Source organism: Salvelinus alpinus, chromosome 30, assembly GCF_045679555.1.
Source record: "Salvelinus alpinus chromosome 30, SLU_Salpinus.1, whole genome shotgun sequence".
In the NCBI taxonomy this organism is placed as follows: domain Eukaryota; kingdom Metazoa; phylum Chordata; class Actinopteri; order Salmoniformes; family Salmonidae; genus Salvelinus; species Salvelinus alpinus.
Genome location: NC_092115.1, coordinates 18,300,987 through 18,321,777, shown reverse-complemented (window position 1 = coordinate 18,321,777; position 20,791 = coordinate 18,300,987). Strand labels below are relative to the sequence as shown.

At 44.3% G+C, this 20,791-nt stretch overlaps 1 protein-coding gene across 2 annotated transcripts in view; it reads left to right on the top strand.

Moving 5' to 3' along the window:
- Positions 1 to 19,856, top strand: part of LOC139560602 (choline transporter-like protein 5-A) — an 82,735-nt gene extending 62,879 nt beyond the window's left edge. The window contains exons 3-22 of one of the 2 annotated variants that reach the window (XM_071377528.1): positions 3,477 to 3,550; positions 11,475 to 11,559; positions 12,481 to 12,565; positions 12,967 to 13,095; positions 13,233 to 13,293; positions 13,376 to 13,499; positions 13,620 to 13,703; positions 14,449 to 14,561; positions 14,725 to 14,856; positions 15,118 to 15,217; positions 15,323 to 15,415; positions 15,648 to 15,735; positions 15,856 to 16,118; positions 16,308 to 16,402; positions 16,497 to 16,600; positions 16,776 to 16,849; positions 16,947 to 17,017; positions 17,178 to 17,266; positions 17,359 to 17,443; positions 17,750 to 19,856. In XM_071377528.1, the coding sequence (XP_071233629.1) occupies positions 3,477 to 3,550; positions 11,475 to 11,559; positions 12,481 to 12,565; positions 12,967 to 13,095; positions 13,233 to 13,293; positions 13,376 to 13,499; positions 13,620 to 13,703; positions 14,449 to 14,561; positions 14,725 to 14,856; positions 15,118 to 15,217; positions 15,323 to 15,415; positions 15,648 to 15,735; positions 15,856 to 16,118; positions 16,308 to 16,402; positions 16,497 to 16,600; positions 16,776 to 16,849; positions 16,947 to 17,017; positions 17,178 to 17,266; positions 17,359 to 17,443; positions 17,750 to 17,844 (2,044 nt within the window). In that variant the 3' untranslated portion in view covers positions 17,845 to 19,856. Of the gene's footprint in view, positions 1 to 3,476; positions 3,551 to 11,474; positions 11,560 to 12,480; positions 12,566 to 12,966; positions 13,096 to 13,232; positions 13,294 to 13,375; positions 13,500 to 13,619; positions 13,704 to 14,448; positions 14,562 to 14,724; positions 14,857 to 15,117; positions 15,218 to 15,322; positions 15,416 to 15,647; positions 15,736 to 15,855; positions 16,119 to 16,307; positions 16,403 to 16,496; positions 16,601 to 16,775; positions 16,850 to 16,946; positions 17,018 to 17,177; positions 17,267 to 17,358; positions 17,444 to 17,749 lie in introns of those variants that run through there. The other variant, XM_071377529.1, reaches the window with a different exon arrangement.
- The last annotated feature ends 935 nt before the right edge of the window (positions 19,857 to 20,791 follow it).

Here is a 20,791-nt window from a genome sequence, read left to right as displayed (position 1 = left end):
AACAGCCTTGGTTTCTCAAATGACTGCCTCGCCTGGTTCACCAACTACTTCGCAGACAGAGTTCAGTGTGTCAAATCGGAGGGCCTGTTGTCCGGACCTTTGGCAGTCTCTATGGGGGTACCACAGGGTTAAATTCTCAGGCCGACTCTTTTCTCTGTATATACAGTGGGGCAAAAACATATTTAGTCAGCCACCAATTGTGCAAGTTCTCCCACTTAAAAAGATGAGAGAGGCCTGTAATTTTCATCATAGGTACACTTCAACTATGACAGACAAAATGAGAGAAAGAAATCCAGAAAATCACATTGTAGGATTTTTTATGAATTTATTTGCAAATTATGGTGGAAAATAAGTATTTGGTCACCTACAAACAAGCAAGATTTCTGGCTCTCACAGACCTGTAACTTGTTCTTTAAGAGGCTCCTCTGTCCTCCACTCGTTACCTGTATTAATGGCACCTGTTTGAACTTGTTATCAGTATAAAAGACACCTGTCCACAACCTCAAACAGTCACACTCCAAACTCCACTATGGCCAAGACCAAAGAGCTGTCAAAGGACACCAGAAACAAAATTGTAGACCTGCACCAGGCTGGGAAGACTGAATCTGCAATAGGTAAGCAGCTTGGTTTGAAGAAATCAACTGTGGGAGCAATTATTAGGAAATGGAAGACATACAAGACCACTGATAATCTCCCTCGATCTGGGGCTCCACGCAAGATCTCACCCCGTGGGATCAAAATGATTACAAGAACGGTGAGCAAAAATCCCAGAATCACGCGGGGGGACCTAGTGAATGACCTGCAGAGAGCTGGGACCAAAGTAACAAAGCCTACCATCAGTAACACACTACGCCGCCAGGGACTCAAATCCTGCAGTGCGAGACGTGTCCCCCTGCTTAAGCCAGTACATGTCCAGGCCCGTCTGAAGTTTGCTAGAGAGCATTTGGATGATCCAGAAGAAGATTGGGAGAATGTCATATGGTCAGATGAAACCAAAATAGAACTTTTTGGTAAAAACTCAACTCATCGTGTTTGGAGGACAAAGAATGCTGAGTTGCATCCAAAGAACACCATACCTACTGTGAAGCATTGGGGTGGAAACATCATGCTTTGGGGCTGTTTTTCTGCAAAGGGACCAGGACGACTGATCCGTGTAAAGGAAAGAATGAATGGGGCCATGTATCGTGAGATTTTGAGTGAAAACCTCCTTCCATCAGCAAGGGCATTGAAGATGAAACGTGGCTGGGTCTTTCAGCATGACAATGATCCCAAACACACCGCCCGGGCAACGAAGGAGTGGCTTCGTAAGAAGCATTTCAAGGTCCTGGAGTGGCCTAGCCAGTCTCCAGATCTCAACCCCATAGAAAATCTTTGGAGGGAGTTGAAAGTCCGTGTTGCCCAGCAACAGCCCCAAAACATCACTGCTCTAGAGGAGATCTGCATGGAGGAATGGGCCAAAATACCAGCAACAGTGTGTGAAAACCTTGTGAAGACTTACAGAAAACGTTTGACCTCTGTCATTGCCAACAAAGGGTATATAACAAAGTATTGAGAAACTTTTGTTATTGACCAAATACTTATTTTCCACCATAATTTGCAAATAAATTCATAAAAAATCCTACAATGTGATTTTCTGGATTTTTTTTTCTTCTCATTTTGTCTGTCATAGTTGAAGTGTACCTATGATGAAAATTACAGGCCTCTCATCTTTTTAAGTGGGAGAACTTGCACAATTGGTGGCTGACTAAATACTTTTTTGCCACACTGTATATCTCACTGGTCGTCCCCAAAGCCAACACCTCCTTTGGCCGCCTTTCCTTCCAGTTCTCTGCTGCCAGTGACTGGAACGAATTGCAAAAATTGCTGAAGCTGGAGACTTATATTTCCCTCACTAACTTTAAACATCAGCTATCTGAGCAGCTAACCGATCGCTGCAGCTGTACATAGTTTATCTGTAAATAGCCCACCCAATCTACCTACCTCATCCCCATATTGTTTTTATTTACTTTCTGCTCTTTTGCTCACCCGTATCTCTACTTGCACATCATCATCTGCTCATTTATCACTCCAGTGTTAATCTGCTAAATTATAATTACTTCTCTACTATGGCCTATTTATTGCCTACCTCCTCACGCAATTTGCACACACTGTATATAGACTTAATTTTTTTTCCTATTGTGTTATTGACTGTACGCTTGTTTATTCCATGTGTAACTCTGTTGTTGTTTGTGTCGCACTGCTTTGCTTTATCTTGGCCAGGTCGCAGTTGTAAATGAGAACTTGTTTAACCAGCTTACCTGGTTAAATAAATGTGAAATAAACTTAAATAAAATCAAAAAGTAATGATGGACTGTCATTTCTCTTTGCTTATTTGAGCTGTTCTTGCTGTAATATGGACTTGGTCTTTTACCAAATATGGCTATCTTCTGTATACCACCCCTACCTTGTCACAACACAACTGATTGGCTCAAACGAATTAAGAAGGAAAGACATTCCACAAATGAACTTTTAACATGGCACACGTGATAATTGAAATGAATTCCAGGCGACTACCAAATGAAGCTGGTTGAGAGAATGCCAAGAGTGTGCAAAGCTGTCATCAAGGCAAAGGGCAGCTACTTTGAAGAATCTCAAAAATAAAATATAATTTGATTTGTTTCACACTTTCTTGGTTACTACATGATACCATATGTGTTATTTCATAGTTTTGATGTCTTCACTATTATTTTACAATGTAGAAAATAGTAAAAATAAAGAAAAACCCTTGAATGAGTAGGTGTGTCCCATTTTTGACTGGTACTGTAGGTCGCTGATTTTCCTGGAAACCACGCTGACAGTAATCAGGATCGGAACATGTGTAAACAACATATACACCCCCCCCCCCCCACACACACACACACACACATGTGTACACACGCACTACTGTTTGTGGATATGTGACACTATCCCGTCCCCGGTTGGATAGAAAGATGTAAGCACTTGCCACACACAGGTATACACACTGCAAGAGCCATTCTGATTGCCAAACCCTGGGAAAGAGAGTATGGGAATGTGATGTGTCTAGAGAGAGTCATAGCAGTAGATTGTTGAGGTTAATATTTATTTTCCGTTGTGAAAGCATCTCATCATCACCATGGTCCCCTCTGCAGCTGTTTTGATCTTTACCAGAATAATGAGCAAGGCCTTGGTGTGTATTTATCTCTCTGTCCTCTCGTTTCTCTCTCTCAGGGTATGTTGAAAGCCTCAAGGATATTGACCTTTTCTTCTTCTTTCTCTCTCTCCCTATCTCAATGGGAGAATCTCAATTGCATACTCCTCGCATCCTCTCCCCTTGCCTCCTTCTCAAAACCCATTGGAGAAGAAGGTCAGAGGGAGGGACCTCTTGCTTTCTCATCCAATGGGAATTGAGAAGTAGTGTGCAATTGAGATGATCTGTCTCTACCTCTTTCTCCCTTTGTTTTTTTCCCTCTCTACAGAAGCTGCACAGACTTGTTTTGCTGTGTGATCTTCGTCATCGTCATCTTTGGATACATAGCACTGGGGACTGTGGGTGAGTGGACCATAACCACTATATTACCAGAACAGTGGAAGTATGTCTATACATGGGAACTCACAACTCTTCATCACGTATAGGTCTACATGCATTGGACAAAACTCGATGTCCAGCTGTCTCACATTCCCAAATGTCTAGAAATTATGCCAATGTGAGACAAGCATTATCCTTTATTTCATCGTCCTAGTGGAGTCAAAGTTCTGTTACGTTCAAAACAGTGTAAACAAGCAATGAAAAGGAGATGCTACATGAGTTGTGTTTAGACATGTTAATTGTAAGCAATGATAATGCCACAGTGGCCCAAAATCAAATACACTGTCCCCCTGAGTGGGAGTCAGTAGATGAACCTTTGATCAGAGGGCTCTGAAATCCCACCATCAATACTCACCACCATGTTAGAGAAAGATAAAACCGAATAGCAGTCGGTTCGAACTACTTAGTTAGATGGCGGAGTAGTAAGATGAACACAAGAAAGGGTGTGTTTGTGTCAGAGAAACAAGAGATGGAGAGAAAGAAAGAGTAGCAAAGAAAGTAGCAAGTGTGAGAGATAGTGAACATAGCTACAGATCATACATTGTGCTGTAGAGAGATACAAAGAGAGAGCGAGAGGTGTGTAGCATCTGTTCTATTCAAAGACAGTTTGAAGACGTTGGGTTCACATCACCTCTGAAGATGGTAGAAATGACTGTTTTCATGTTCCTCCCACAGCTCTATGAAGCGCTTCTGGGCTTCCCTCTCTTATCTCTTTATTATTTTACTCCCTCTCTCCCCTCTTCTGCTAAAGATCAAACCATCGCGCAGTGATTGGTTCTGCTTCAAAAGTTGTGTACGTTTTCTCATAGTAATGATCTCAGAAATGGTAAACAGCTAAAGAATTAAAAGTGTAGGTTTAGGAGTGACGGGTGTCCTGACTCTCTGAGGTCATTAAAGATCCCATGGCACTTATCGTAAGAGTAGGGGTGTTAACCCCGGTGTCCTGGCTAAATTCCCAATCTGGCCCTCAACCATCACGGTCACCTAATAATCCCCAGTTTACAATTGGCTCATTCATCCCCCTCCTCTCCCCTGTAACTATTCCCCAGGTCGTTGCTGCAAATGAGAACGTGTTCTCAGTCAACTTACCTGGTAAAATAACGGTAAAATAAAAATAAAATAAACTGCACTGAAGATAAAGTTGCTTCAAAATTGAATAGAAGCAGCTATTTACTATGCATGCTGTACTCTACAATTTCCCCTGTTAGCGGACCCCCCCCCCCCCCCCCACTGACGAGTCACGGTTTTGTCTCACCAGGGGTGAAAAGTATTCCCCCCCTGTGAATACTTACTCATTAATGCAATCAATTGTTCCCCTTATATTGCCATTCCCACTAGGTGCAAACGTTATAGGCAGCCCTACTCCCTATGCCCAACTGTAGCCCAATAAAAGGAAGATGTATCGTTGAGAAAAGAGAGAAGGATAAAACGCAGAAAGGGAAAATACAGCAATCCTGTGTATTGATTCTTGTAGTAGAGTTGGGTTATGACTGATATCTGGTCAGTGTTGAATAAAGTGATATTCAGAAAAGAACAGGCAGGGAGAGAGAGAAGAGAGAAGCCATTGTTCAAAAATCCTTTTGGTTCAGGCCTTTTGACAGTCGCAACATGGGGTTTCTGTTGAAAAAGGGAACGTTTCCTACTGTGACATTGCCTTTGACAACGTAGAGCTTCATTCAATCAAAACCTAACTTGCAGTGCTTAGTTGCACACTATAAAAACATACATTTAGTCCTGTAGCCAAATTCAACCAGAGAATGGCCTTGGCAAGTCAGCACACAAATAAATCCCTCCAATTTTCAGAATAAGTGAATGCAGACATCAGTTTTTTGTCGTTGTTGATATATTCAGCTTCTGAAACATTGAGATGAGGAGCATCCCAATCCTAACCCTTCTTTGATGCAGCTGATTCAAGTTCATAGAAGCAACTTACTGGCCATCGGCTACCCATTACCTTTAATTGCCGATCTGGCCTTATTCCTTCCAACGTCATTATTTAACCTTGCCATACAGACCCATTATAATATAAGTTGTCCCCTTTTGCTGCAACCCAGCGCTATAGACTCATATTTGTATGAGTTCATTATTTTTCAATATGCCACGGCCATTCCATCTCATGTTTTAGTATGAGTTCACCTCGGTAAAGGCGTGTGGAGCTCTGGTCTCATATTTTAGTGTGATCTCATTCTTTAAAGAGCAGTAGGGATGCTGGCAGTCAAAACCAATAGAGCGTTTAGAGAGCTTGATATTGGAGTGATGATGAAGTCACTCTTAACTCTTCATACCGCCTGCCAGCTACCAATGACCTCATGCCATCAGGAGAGGAGAGCCCCCCTCCCCCTCCTTCATATGCATAAACCCACACAAAATACACACACGTGCAAAATCTCACACACACACCTTACTACAATCTACTCCACTCCAAGCCCCTCTACATCCCACAATCATCCATAATGACTTCATCCTCTCAGGAACACTGTAACGGCGTTCCTCTCTCTCTTCATAAGAGGAGGAGTAGTGATCGAACCAAGGCGCAGCGGGTTGTGAATACATGATGATTTTTATTTTAAATAAACAAAACGAACAAACACGAAAACGAACTATACTTGAAAATGATACAAAATAACAAAACGAAAGTAGACAGACCTGAACAACGAACTTACATACAACGTGAAGAACGAAATGAACAGGAACAGACTACATAAATGAACAAACCGTAAACAGTCCCGTATGGTGCAAACATCGACACAGACACAGGAGACAACCACCCACAAACAAACACTGTGAACAGCCTACCTAAATATGACTCTCAATTAGAGGAACGCCAAACACCTGCCTCCAATTGAGAGCCATACCAGGCAACCCTAAACCAACATAGAAACAGACAACATAGAATGCCCACCCAAACTCACGTCCTGACCAACTAACACACAAAACTAAACAGAAAACAGGTCAGGAACGTGACATAACCCCCCCCTCAAGATGCGTACTCCGAACGCATCACCAAAAAGTCCAGGGGAGGGTCTGGGTGGGCATCTGACCACGGTGGTGGCTTAGGCTCCGGGCGTGGTTCCCACCCCACCATAATCAATCCCCGCTTCCTTAGCCTCCCCACAATGACCACCCTCCAAATAACCCCACCTAAATTTAGGGGCAACACCAGAATCAAGGACAGCTCTGGGACAAGGTAGTTCAGGACATAGGGATAGCTCAGGACAGAGGGATAGCTTAGGAGAGAGAGGTAGCTCAGGATAAAGAGGTAGCTCAGGATAGAGGGGCAACTCCGGACTGAAGGGCAGCTCCGGACAGAGAGACAGCTCTGGACTGAGGGGCAGTTCTGAATTACTAGCCGCTTCTGGCTGAGGGACAGCTCATGGCTGACTGACGGCTCTGGACGCTCATGGCAGGCTGACGGCTCTGGACGCTCATGGCAGGCTGACGGCTCTGGCCGCTCATGGCCGGCTGACGGCTCTGGACGCTCATGGCTGGCTGACGGCTCTGGACGCTCATGGCTCTCTGACGGCTCTGGCTGCTCATGGCTCTCTGACGGCTCTGGCTGCTCATGGCTCTCTGACGGCTCTGGCTGCTCATGGCTCTCTGACGGCTCTGGCTGCTCATGGCTCGCTGACGGCTCTGGCTGCTCATGGCTCGCTGACGGCTCTGGCTGCTCATGTCTGGCTGGCGGCTCTGGCAGATCCTGTCTGGCTGGCGGCTCTGGCAGATCCTGTCTGGCTGGCGGCTCTGGCAGATCCTGTCTGGCTGGCGGCTCTGGCAGATCCTGTCTGGTTGGCGGCTCTGGCAGATCCTGTCTGGTTGGCGGCTCTGGCAGATCCTGTCTGGTTGGCGGCTCTGGCAGACCCTGTCTGGCGGGCGGCTCTAGCGGCTCCTGTCTGGCGGACGGCTCTAGCGGCTCCTGTCTGGCGGACGGCTCTGTAGGCTCATGGCAGACGGGCGGCTTTGCAGGCTCATGGCAGACGGGCGGCTTTGCAGGCTCATTGCAGACGGGCGGCTCAGACGGCGCTGGGGAGACGGATGGCTCAGATGGCGCTGGGGAGACGGATGGCTCAGATGGCGCTGGGGAGACGGATGGCTCAGATGGCGCTGGGGAGACGGATGGCTCAGATGGCGCTGGGGAGACGGATGGCTCTGGCCGGATAAGGCGCACTGTAGACCTGGTGCGTGGTGCCGGAACTGGAGGCACGGGGCTAAGGACACGCACCTTCATACTAGTGCGGGGAGCAGGGACAGGGCACACTGGACTCTCAAAGCCCACTCTATACCTGGTGCGTGGTACCGGCACTGGTGACACCGGGCTGAGGGCAAGCACATCAGGATTAGTAGGGGGAGAAGAAACAGTGTGTACAGGGCTCTGGAGACGCACAGGAGGCTTAGTGCGTGGGGCCGGAACTGGAGGCACCGAACTGGATACACGCACTATAGGGAGAGTGCGTGGAGGAGGAACAGGGCTCAGGAGACGCACTGGTAGCCTAGTGCGTAGTGTAGGCACTGTAGGTACTAGGCTGGGGCGGGGAGGTGGCGCCGGAAATACCGGACCGTGCAGGCGTACTGGCTCTCTTGAGCATTGAGCCTGCCCAACCTTACCTGGTTGAATGCTCCCGGTCGCCCGCCCAGTGCGGGGAGGTGGAATAACCCGCACCGGGCTGTGTAGGCGAACCGGGGAAACCATGCGTAAGGCAGGTGCCATGTATGCCGGCCCGAGGAGACGCACTGGAGACCAGACGCGTTGAGCCGGCCTCATGACACCTGGCTCAATGCCCAATCTAGCCCTACCAGTGCGGGGAGGTGGAATAACCCGCACCGGGCTATGCACACGTACAGGAGACACCGTGCGCTCTACTGCGTAACACGGTGTCTGCCCGTACTCCCGCTCTCCACGGTTAGCCTGGGAAGTGGGCGCAGGTCTCCTACCTGCCCTTGGCCCACAACCCCTTAGCCCCCCCCCAAGAAATTTTTGGGAGTTACTCACGGGCTTTTCGGGCTTCCGTGCCAGACGCGTCCCCTCATAACGCCGGTTCCCTTCTCCGGTTGCCTCTGTTCTCCTCAGTGCCTCCACCTGTTCCCATGGGAGGCGATCCCTTCCAGCCAGGATCTCCTCCCATGTGTAGCAACCTTTACCGTCCAATACATCGTCCCAAGTCCATTCCTCCTTCTTGCACTGTCCCTTACTCCGTTTACACCGCTGCTTGGCTCTGGATTGGTGGGTGGTTCTGTAACGGCGTTCCTCTCTCTCTTCATAAGAAGAGGAGGAGTAGTGATCGAACCAAGGCGCAGCGGGTTGTGAATACATGATGATTTTTATTTTAAATAAACAAAACGAACAAACACGAAAACGAACTATACTTGAAAATGATACAAAATAACAAAACGAAAGTAGACAGACCTGAACAACGAACTTACATACAACGTGAAGAACGAAATGAACAGGAACAGACTACATAAATGAACAAACCGTAAACAGTCCCGTATGGTGCAAACATCGACACAGACACAGGAGACAACCACCCACAAACAAACACTGTGAACAGCCTACCTAAATATGACTCTCAATTAGAGGAACGCCAAACACCTGCCTCCAATTGAGAGCCATACCAGGCAACCCTAAACCAACATAGAAACAGACAACATAGAATGCCCACCCAAACTCACGTCCTGACCAACTAACACACAAAACTAAACAGAAAACAGGTCAGGAACGTGACAAACACACACTGTCTTCAATCTTCTTTCTTTTCTCTGCCTTAGCCTTTCTCTCTCACACAGACACATACACACACAGACACAGTCAGGATTTTCGGGTTGACTCATAACCTGCAGTCCCTGTGGTTATATCCGCGGGCGGGTTTAGGGTCATAAAATATTGTATGGATGAAGTGCGGGTGGGTAGCAAGCGGGTTGAATAAAGAGAAAAGATCAATGCATTAAAAGTCCATAAATGTATCATTCTTGTGCAATTCATATCTATAGGCTACATTGGGTTTTTTTTCTCGTAATTTTTGATCTGCCATTAGTGCGTAAGCCTAAGCTTTATTGTCTTACTGTACGTACGTGTGCCAAATACACGCCAATCGCCAAATGCTTTTGGGAACTTGGGCAGAATCTTAATGTCTATCCACTGAGGCAAAAATGACAATGTCAGAGTTTAATTCAATAAGAGAAAAGCTACGAAATGGAGAGTTGAAAGGAAAGGGAATGAGGGCCCAGAAAAGTAATGTTTGGTAAAGATTTGGTGAAGTGGTAAAAGAGGATGATTGTGAGGCAATGTACATATTAGACAGTCACAAAACGGGACTTCAAATAGGCCTATAGCACATCAAGGAACTCTAACCTACTGTTCTGATGGGTTAAATGGAAACTGAAATCTGGACACTGACTGGAGGTTTATAACCTCTCACATTGTCTTAATATTAACTCCTGCCGAATTAAGCATTTCTTGCAGTAAAATGTATACATCAAATGTAAATTGACACAGGAACAGGAGTGGAGAAATATTATTTATTTATTTCAGAATGTTAGGGACCGTCTGTAAAGGTGCTATCTTATCAGCATCATAAAAGCTGATAGTATATCTACCACATAAAATATGCATCCAAGCCGAAACTGAAATCTTATCAGAAACATGTTGGGTCGTTTTCACTGCTTTTAATTTCCTTAAAACCGGCAACAACAACAAAAATACTGCACCCCCTGTCAAATTATTCTGCCGTCTCTGACTGAACAGTGCATTTTCTATCGCCCTATTAGCGGGTTAGGGTCAGGTGCGGTCCTCAGATTTGAACTTTATCACATATAGTCAAGAGGTTGCGGATGGGTCATTAGGTATTGTGGGCAGATGCGGATGAACAAACAGCTGGCATCACCAACACACACAATTTATCTCTCATCCCAGAGTCATCTTGTGTGGTTTGGGGGAAATGCTCTGGCTGTGCTGATTTACAGTAAACTTTGACCATACTAGAAAGATCATTCAGTGTATGATTTATTCAGCATAATTACTGATTCGCTTTGATTTGTAGAGCAGCTGCAACCATACCATATATCAACAGGGCTAGGTCCGCACATGCCCATCCATCTCTATATTTCCTTATAAGTCTGTCGTTAGCACTCACTAAGTTTCAGATACTGTACAGAAGCATTCAATTTAGAATCGGATGGTTCTGGAATACTACCTTAATGATTCCTTTAGTCAGTCAGACTGTTAGACTGAGGTAGTCACTGACAGCCTCTCATTGATAGAGAAAAGGTACTACTATTGATCAAAAAGAATCGACACACAAAGACAAAACATGCACGTATACACACACACACACACACACACACACACACACACACACACACACACACACACACACACACACACACACACACACACACACATACACACATACACACATGGTGTCTTAGAAAGCAAAATCTCCTTTCCTGTATGCTTTCTGAACAATGCTGTAAACGATGCAGAAAATAAGCCTTAGAAGAGCAGTAGCCTCTGGAATGAGAAGTGTGATTGCGTTTTTTACAGCAGAGCAGCAGTTAGACACACAATGACCTCGTCTTTAAAACCCTGCCAGAGGAGCTGAAGAACACGTTGAGATTCTCCAATACAAAAGAAACTGAACCGTTTGATTCAGGGAGTGGGAATAAGACTTCAGTCTATCCAGACTTTTCATCTATATTTATTTTATTTCGGTATTAGAAAACAGAGATAAAAGAGGATGATTTATTCTCGCTTCCTCTCTCCATCTTCTTCTTTCTCCCTCTTTGTGTGTCTCTCTCTCTCTCTCCATTTCTCTCTCGGTCTGTCTGCTTCTTTCTCTCTCATTCTGTGTCTCCGTGTCTCTCTCTCTCTCACTCGTTCTTTTTTTTTCTCCAGCGTGGCTACAAGGTGACCCCAGGAAGGTGATCTACCCTACAGACAGCTACGGACAGTTCTGTGGGCAGAAGGGCACTCCAAACGCGTGAGTAATTACTGTAGTGAGTGATTAGCATACCATTAGCACTGAATAGGCCGTAGATCCTTTTGAGGTCATGATAATTCCCCTGTGCTCTATTTGCTGCTATTAATTGGTGCTTACCTGCCAATTAACACACCTGTCAGAGGTTTCGCCTATCACTGATACAGTGTCAGATACTTTTTCATCCCCCTGAATTCAGTTAAGGATCATCTGATCCTAGATCTGTTGTTAACTTTAACTTCCATCTAGCCCTAGTGTGGTCCTCTGAACCATTGGCTGGTTCTTTATCTAAGCACTAAGTACTTCAACGCTATTAAATTGACCATTTGACCATTACAATTTAAAAGGCACCTCACCCCCACACACAGTTCCCATTGTCAGTGAAATCAAACCCAGTGAATCCAAAGTCTAATACTGCATCCCCACACTAAACTGCTCGGTGTTGAATTCCCCTCATAGAACTCAAGCGTGATTGACAGGCTGTAACCATGGCGAAGATTTGTTCTTTATCGACAGCTGTAAAGCTGTGATAAGGCTGTTTGTGGGACCGGGCTATGCGATAGGGAGTAGTGTGTTTACTCCCAGCTAGCTAGAGCCCTCAGATCTCAGCAGCTCATAATTAGCACTGTGTTTTTCTCCCAGGATTATGGGATTGTGATGGAGTTTAGCCTGAAACGTGTGTAGAGGAGAGACTACATCACTCTCTCACCCATTATACTGAAACACTGGAGCATACAGGCTACAATTTACAAAAATTAAGACGGATATTAGGAACGGAAGGGGAGAGATGGTTGTCTTTTTTAACATCATTGTGTGTCAGACTATATGAGGGCTTTTCTCTGAATCTGTCCTCTGTGCTCCACAGCCACCTAGTGGTAGTACTGTATCAGTTCTAAACCGTGTCCATGTTTGTTCTTGCTATAGAAAAAAATCCACACTGTTCTACTTCAACATCCTGAAATGTGCCAACCCTGCTGTCCTCATCAACCTACAGTGCCCGACCACTCAGGTATTCATAACATATTGGTCAAGTGATATCAGATAGAGAGAATAACAGAGTAATGGAGTATTTCAAATGTAGTGGCTGTTCAGACATGGGGGTCATATCAGCCACAGTATGAGTTCACCTTGGGGCTCATAGTAACGGCTGGAGCGGAATTACTGGAATGGTATCAAACACCTGGTTTCCATGAGTTTGATATTAAAAATAAATATAGTCGCACTCCCAGTAATTTATTGGGTAAATCACCAACGTTTCGGCATCACTCTGCCTTCTTCAGGAGTTTGATACCATTCCATTTACTCCATCCCAGCTATTATTATGAGCCGTCCTCCTCTCACCAGCCTCCTATGATATCATCTTACTGACTTTTAATAAAAATGTGTGTATGTGTGTGTGTTTCCAAACAGATGTGTGTTTCCAAGTGCCCGGACAAATTTTCCACCTATACAGATGTGCAGTTGCAATACCAAATCACTGCAGCGCCCTGGGACTACTACAGGCAGTTCTGCAAACCAGGATTCAACAACCCAACAAAGGCATGTACCATGTATGTAAGCTGTTTGCATGTGTGAGTGTACTGGTTCTCAAAGGCAGTGTGTAGCCAGGATACTGTTAGGATGTGAACTGTGTTTCCATTGAAGGCAGCATCTTGATCTTTGCTTTTTATTTTCAGCCCGTTGCACAAGTGTTACGAGACGAGGACTGTCCATCGATGATCGTGCCTAGCAGACCATGTAAGTACGGGGGGGGGGGGGGGGGAGACGGCAACTGGCAGGCAATTGTGAAGTGATGGTACTGAATTGTCTTGTCTACTAGTCCTGCAGCGTTGTTTTCCTGACTTCATCACTCTGAACGGAACCCTGACGGTGGCCAAAAGAACCCACTTCAAAGATGCCCTGGACATAGCCCGCAGTGTGACTGAACTAAGAGACGCTGCCAAGTGAGTTACAAAGACCGACACACACACACATGTTGATGTGCGTGTTCATGCATACACACACAAACACACAGAGACATTTCTGTAAGAACTGCAGTTTTAGAATAGTATTGTCTCCTAAAGTGGCATCACAGGTCTGGTGGATGCTAAGGAGGTTGGGATGAAGATTGTGGAGGACTACGCCGCCTCATGGAACTGGATCTTAATGTAAGAACCTACATGAAAACTAGAATACTTCAGTACTTACTATAGAATTCTGTAGTAAACTGTAGAATACTTTACTACATGCTGTAGTATCCCTCTATCGTGTGTAATACTTAGTATATAATCTACTAAACACTACAGTATTATCCACAAAAATACTACAGCAAAAACCCGATAATAAATACTTCAGTATTGAATTTGCATATAACCTGCACATTCCCCTCCCCTATTTCCCAATTTGTGCCACCCATAAGTGAGAAACCTAAATGCCAAGTATAGCCCATATATTGTGTTCCCTACAGGTTATAGAAAAGAATAGTAGCTATGAACTATCAGTTCAGACCCCAGTCCTACCTGCCTACCTACCACAGGTTATGGAAAATGTGCTCTTTTAGTATTTCTCCAGTAGTAGCCTGCACATCTTCATCAAGGAAAATAAAAACATGATCTATAGTAAATAATACAGTAAAGTCTACAAAAACACTACATGAATTACAATAGTATATACTACGCTTTTATTTTACTAGAGAATTTATACTACAGTTAACTGTAAATACTACAGTAAAGTCTACAAAAACACTAATGGCTAATACTGTAGTATTTATAGTACTTTTTCATTTGTGAACTCTTACTGGCAGAGATACAGTGGTTTGAGTTATTATAATGGACAATGAATTGTTCTGTATGGTACTTTTACGGTACTGTAAAATGCTATATTTAGAGAGTGTACTGTATATTATATTTCCAGAGGTCTGATGATAGCTCTGGTGGTCAGTCTGATATTCATCCTGCTGCTACGTTTCACTGCCGGACTCCTCCTCTGGTTCACCATCATCGCAGTCATACTGGTCATTGCATACGGTCAGTATGTGTGTGTGCCTGTGTGTATCTACCTGTTTGCTTGCGGGTGTGTGGATGTGAATGTGTGCAATTGTGCATACGTACGTACGTGCATGCGTGCGTAGCCGTGTGTGTTACCAGTGTCTTCTCACCTCTTTAACCTCTGCTTTCTGTGACTCTGTAGGAATATGGCACTGTTACCTGGAGTTCTCCCTGCTGAGGCAGCAGCCCGGGGCAGACGTAACCATCGTAGACATCGGCTTCCAGACAGATGTCATGGTTTACCTGCAGCTCAGCCAGACATGGCTCATCTTCTGTGAGTCATCACCTCTCTCATGACGATCTCTCTCTCTCAGCTTTATCTCAGGGCTGATTCTCTTTCAAAGCATTTAGCCTGATGACCCGTTTCAGTAAAAGTAAAACATTTCACAAAGTATGTGATAAACTTTGTTCTGTAATACATTCTTTCATTTACTTTACACATTACAAATTGAGAAAATGTTTGGTTCGGATTGATACTATGGTTTGGCTCAGACTCTCTAACTTTCTGCTGTCTCCTCCCCACTCTCTCTGTTAGTGATAGCTCTGGGTACCATAGAAGCCTCTATCCTGATTATTCTTATCTTCCTGAGGAGGAGAGTACGGGTGGCTATCGCTCTACTGAGAGAGGGAAGCAAGTAAGTCAACTAATAGTAACAGTTTCAGCATTCTCTCACTTTCTTCATTTAGTTCAAGAGTATATTTTCAATGACTGATGATCTTCTTGTGCCTCTGGTCTCTAGGGCCGTCAGCTACATCATGTCAACACTCTTCTACCCAATCATCACTTTCCTGCTGCTGGCCGTCTGCAGCTCCTATTTTGCCGTCACCTCTGTGTATCTTACTCTTACTGGTGCGGTATTTCTCCACTAGAGGGCGCTGTTTTTGCATTTCTTTGTTTAGCGTGCCGTTCACGATAACCACCAAACTCCCAGATTCTATACAGTTGTTGTATTGAATGCCTTATGGAATACAGAGACACAGAATTAATTGAAGAAAGTGGTGTTCTATTGTGTATTATTGTACAAGAGCAAAACATTTTTTTACCTTAATCAGCGTTACACCCAGATTCCTGGCCTCCTCTGGAGATGCCATCTATAAAGTAATGGCTGCTGAGCCCAACTGCATGTACGCAAACAAGACATGTAATCCTGAGGTAAGTCCCCTTTTTCTCCACTCAATCTAAGTATCCTGCAGACACACACAGAAACTCGGGTTTTGAGTACCCCAGATTTGCATGGATGGTAATCCGGTATTTTCACTATTTCCATCTCAGACGTTCAACAAGACCAACGTGTCTAAGGCATGTCCGGGCGCCCAGTGTACATTTGCGTTCTACGGCGGGGAGACCCCCTACCACCGCTACCTCTTCATCCTCCAGCTGTCCAACCTGCTCATCTTCCTGTGGCTGGTCAACTTCACCATTGCCCTGGGACAGTGTACCCTGGCTGGGGCCTTTGCTTCCTACTACTGGGCCCGGAGGAAGCCCCAGGACATCCCCCCCTGTCCCCTGTTCTCTTCATTTAGCAGGGCCATACGGTAAGGAGCCTTCCATACCAGGCTACAAATACAGTAGATTAGCAGGGTTACTGGAAAAGTTACTTTCATTATGACTCAGGAGTTGTTTGAACCAGGTCTTTATGTGTTTAGAGGGTTTGGGAGGTGATGATTTTTATTAATGATAGACTGACTAAAGCAGATGTGCGTGTGTGCGCGTCTGGGTTACAGGTATCACACAGGCTCACTTGCGTTTGGTGCTCTAATTCTGGCCGTGGTTCAGATGGCCCGAATTATCCTGGAGTATCTAGATTCTAAACTCAAAGGTGAGTTTGGCTTTAGGACAGTATAGTACAGTATTACATCATCTAGTCCTGAATGTGACTCTGGAGTAACTCGTCACTAATGGTCTGTTTGCAGGTGCCAATAACGTGGCAGCACGCTTCGTGCTCTGCTGCCTCAAATGCTGTTTCTGGTGTCTAGAGCGCTTCGTCAAATTCATGAACAGAAATGCTTACATTATGGTGAGTATGGTGGTTTGTGGGCGTCCATATGCACTGACACTTACATAGCTGTTCCTCGGTGTGAAGTGGTGCTAATTTAGCAACAGAGTCGGGGGTAGCTGAATATGACCGCACAACTCAATTGTAGGCTATAGTGTAACTCAATATGGTACCATGGTCTGTGTGTTCACTCTAGATTGCGATATATGGGAAGGGCTTCTGCATGTCAGCTCGAGATGCCTTCTGCCTACTGATGAGAAACGTAGTCAGGTAAGGCCCTCTGAAGCCAGGGGCTGGATTGTTAGGCTACCCAGTTGGTGACACCTTACTGAGCTAACCTCACTGGGTTCCCACCTTTCTACTGCAGGGTGGCGGTGCTGGACAGAGTGACTGACTTCCTACTGTTCCTGGGGAAAGTGCTAATAGCAGGGAGTGTAGGTGAGTCATTGCAAAAAAAATATTTTTGTACTTGTGACTTCTAACCGTTTTAGTCTAAGGTTATGAGAATTTATATTTTCTTGGACTGAAATCAGTCAAAGGTATAAATATTTGATGAAGCGTATCTGTGGGTATTTACAATGTTGTTTGTGTGTTGCAGGCGTCATAGCCTTCTTTTTCTTCACACACAAAATGCCCATCTTTCAGGAAGAAGTGCCGACCTTGCATTACTACTGGGTACCTTTACTGGTAAGAGGCCCATATAGAAAGGGTATAGCAGTGGGTATATCCTACATTCAGCTGGGTATTGATGGTGTATTATTGTGTCTTATCATTGGCAGACGGTGATATTCGGGTCCTATTTGATTGCTCATGGATTCTTCAGTGTATATGCAATGTGTGTAGACACACTGTTTCTGTGTTTCTGTAAGTAAAACCTCTGTATTCCTCTTCATAGATATGCTTCCAAAACACTGTGGTATTGGTTGATGATTCATTACGGTTGAATGCAAAAAATCACATCTGAAAGAATACGCCTGCTCTCATCCTGACCTCTGGCATCTTTGATTGGCTATTCAGTCGATCTCAATATCAATGCTTTGGCTGCTTTACAACTGTAAAAACCACCATAGCTGTTCACTTGCTTCATATTCGATCTGAGCACCTCTAACCCCTCTCTCCTCTCCCTTCCTCCTGTATCCCTCTCTCCACTCCTCCCATACACCCCTCCAGGTGAGGACTTGGAGAGGAATGATGGGAGCTCTGAGAAGCCTTTCCTCATGTCCGCTGGGCTGCACAGTATTCTGATAAAAACTGACCACCACTGAGGGACACAACTGTCCTACAAACTAATAGCTTTACTCTTCTGAGATATTTAGCATGCTTTAAACTCAACTGAACAGAGCTGAACACTAGCTACCTACACTATGCTGTCTATCAGCTAGCAAGTAATATCAGTCTCTAATGGACGATGAGACCACTGGCTGTGACTATTGCAACTCAATAACCTTCTCAACTCTTCAGAATGATCACTGACTGTGATTTTGAGGGACTATGAGACTCCTCCTAAGAACTCTTATATTGACTATGACATTTGTGATCATTCAAATAATTATTAGAAGTACAGGACACGGACAATGAGACTATTAGGCATGAAGACTTTGCTACTGCCTTACCTCAAGACTAGGAATTTTCAGGCAGCAACTCTTTTGGAACAAGGTCAGGTGGTCAGACTTCACTGTGACTTGTTCAGATAATCCAACAAACTCGTAACTCTCTGGTGCAGTGAGAGAGGGAGAGACTTCTGGTTTGCTCCAAACACATCAGAGGCTATGCATATCCAACCTGCAGGACACTACTATTGTCCCTATCATCTTCATTCATCCTCAGCAGCTATACTGTAACTGCAGTTTACATAAACAAGGGACCTTACTGCAAAGAAAAAAGAAAAGTGCAGCAGACTCTGACAGAACCCTAAATTGTAGTCTGACCAACACTTGTTCTGCAGACTTTGTCTTTTAGCTAATGCTCAAACTGGTTGATTTATGCTACTCAAAGTCAATATTCATTACTAATGGAGTTCCAGATACTTAGCCACTAAAGGCTAGGCAACAACAGTGTCAAGGACAATCATGAGAAAATTCTACCCTGTCACACTACTGCAGTCAACAGTGCAGTTTGCGGTCAAAACGTGAAACTGTGGTCACCTTTACACCCACAAATGGGCTCAGGTACAGCACGGGTAGCCTGTATTGTGTGTGTGTGTGTGTGTGTGTGTGTGTGAGATACTACACTGTACGTGTATGTCAGTGGAGGCTGCTGAGGGGAGAACGGCTCCTAATAATGTCTGGAACGGAGCAAATGGAATGGCATCAAACACCTGGAAACCATGTATTTGATACCATTCCACTGATACCGCTCCAGTCATTACCACGAGCCCGTTCTCCCCAATTAAGGTGCCACCAACCTCCTTTGATGTATGTTTGGAGGGACTAGCTGTTCCTAATAAGGGCTTCTGTATATCTGATATGCTCCTGTCCTACTGTATGAATATTGAATCCTACTGTTTCAACTTCGTCAAAACCGGATGGTTTCACTTTCAAATCAGGATTTGATTTTGAAGTCATGTCATCTCTGGGTCCTGATAGGATCTCATTACAACTGAATGGTGTTACTCCCTGGCCAATGGACTACTCTCCATAATCCAGACATACTGTATGTTGTGTGATAGGAAAACCTGCAAGCAAACAAAAATCCCTATGCATAGCTTTGGTTGCTGTATGGTGGATTACAGTTGTCTGAAGTGCTGATTTTTCCTTTTCCCCTGATGACCACCCTGGCTCTGGCAAATACTTGGGGAGACTATCAAATACAGAGGATGTGTACAAAACACTGCACGAAAGTATCCACTATATTAAACAGAAGGCCATGGCAGATCCTGTGGAGATTCAGATAAGTCTGTGTCACTGCAATTTAAGATACATTGAAAAAATAAATGCTGTTTACCTAGCTGAGCATAAGGTTTTATGTACGACTTAATTGCAGGTTCTAGTTAATGTGCCTAGCTGGTTGATAATGGAGGCTTTTACTTTAGGCTAAACACCTTTTTAGACTCCTGGTAATGGAAGGATGTCAATGTCATTTTGGTAGAATTTGTACTTCAGTGGTAGTACAGCTGAAAAAAGTGCTATGTTTTTATAATGTCAATTACATGTACATGCTCTTTTCTACATTTTGGGATGAATATTTAATGTATATTTAATTTGGGATTTTCTTTTGTAAAATTTAGTCAATGAGAATGTGAAGTGACCTTTATAAATAAAATACATTTGAATAGTTCCATGTGCCTTACAGCATTTGATGTGCCATGTAATGCGTTTACACCAACAATTTCTACAGTGTGAAAACATGGCCAATATTTAAATATTGTGCAAAGCTACAGCTATTGCAGCTAAAACATCAAAATCACTGTAGAATCCATAAATCCCAACTACCCGTCTATTCTTCCTCATTTTGAGTTTCTTTTCAACTCTGAGGGCTCTATTCAACCTGAAACGCTGAAGCAGAAGGCGTTACAGATTCTCCTATATAAATGTTAAGGTAATTTATGATTGAGCCAAAATATGCAGCGTTTACTGTGAATGCAATCTCCACTAAAGTGGGAATATTGCCTTTAAATTTCATCCCAGCTGTAGAGCTGAACTTCCTCAATGCGGATTGAATCACCCCCTTATTTCCAGTGCTGGATCAAGAGTACAACCAAAGATTATGGAAATTCTGACAAGGTACTCGTCTCTCCGCCCTAACAATGGAAGTCGTTGTCCACAAAGCGGCACGGTGGGCTGTCTAGCTCCTGCCAATCCTTTCTTTGGATTGGTGTATACATCTCATTTATTGTCATCTTTTAAAAAATATTCAATGAGGGTTGTTGACATCAACCACCTGTATTCAATGTAGAGAGATGCTATGCTACTAGCCACATGCCATTAATATGCATAGCCGTCTCGACAACTCTGGTATAGTTCTCAAAGTTGCCGGGATTTCAAGTGACCTACTTATACACTACATATACAAAAATATGTGGACATTCCTTTAAATTAGAGTATTCGGGCTATTTCAGCCACACCTGTTGCTGACAGGTGTATAAAATCAGGCACACAGCCATGCAATCTCCAAAGACAAACATTGGCAGTAGAATGGCCTTACTGAAGAGCTCAGAGACTTTCAACGTGGCACTGTCATAGGATGCAACCTTTCCAATAAGTCAGTTCTTCA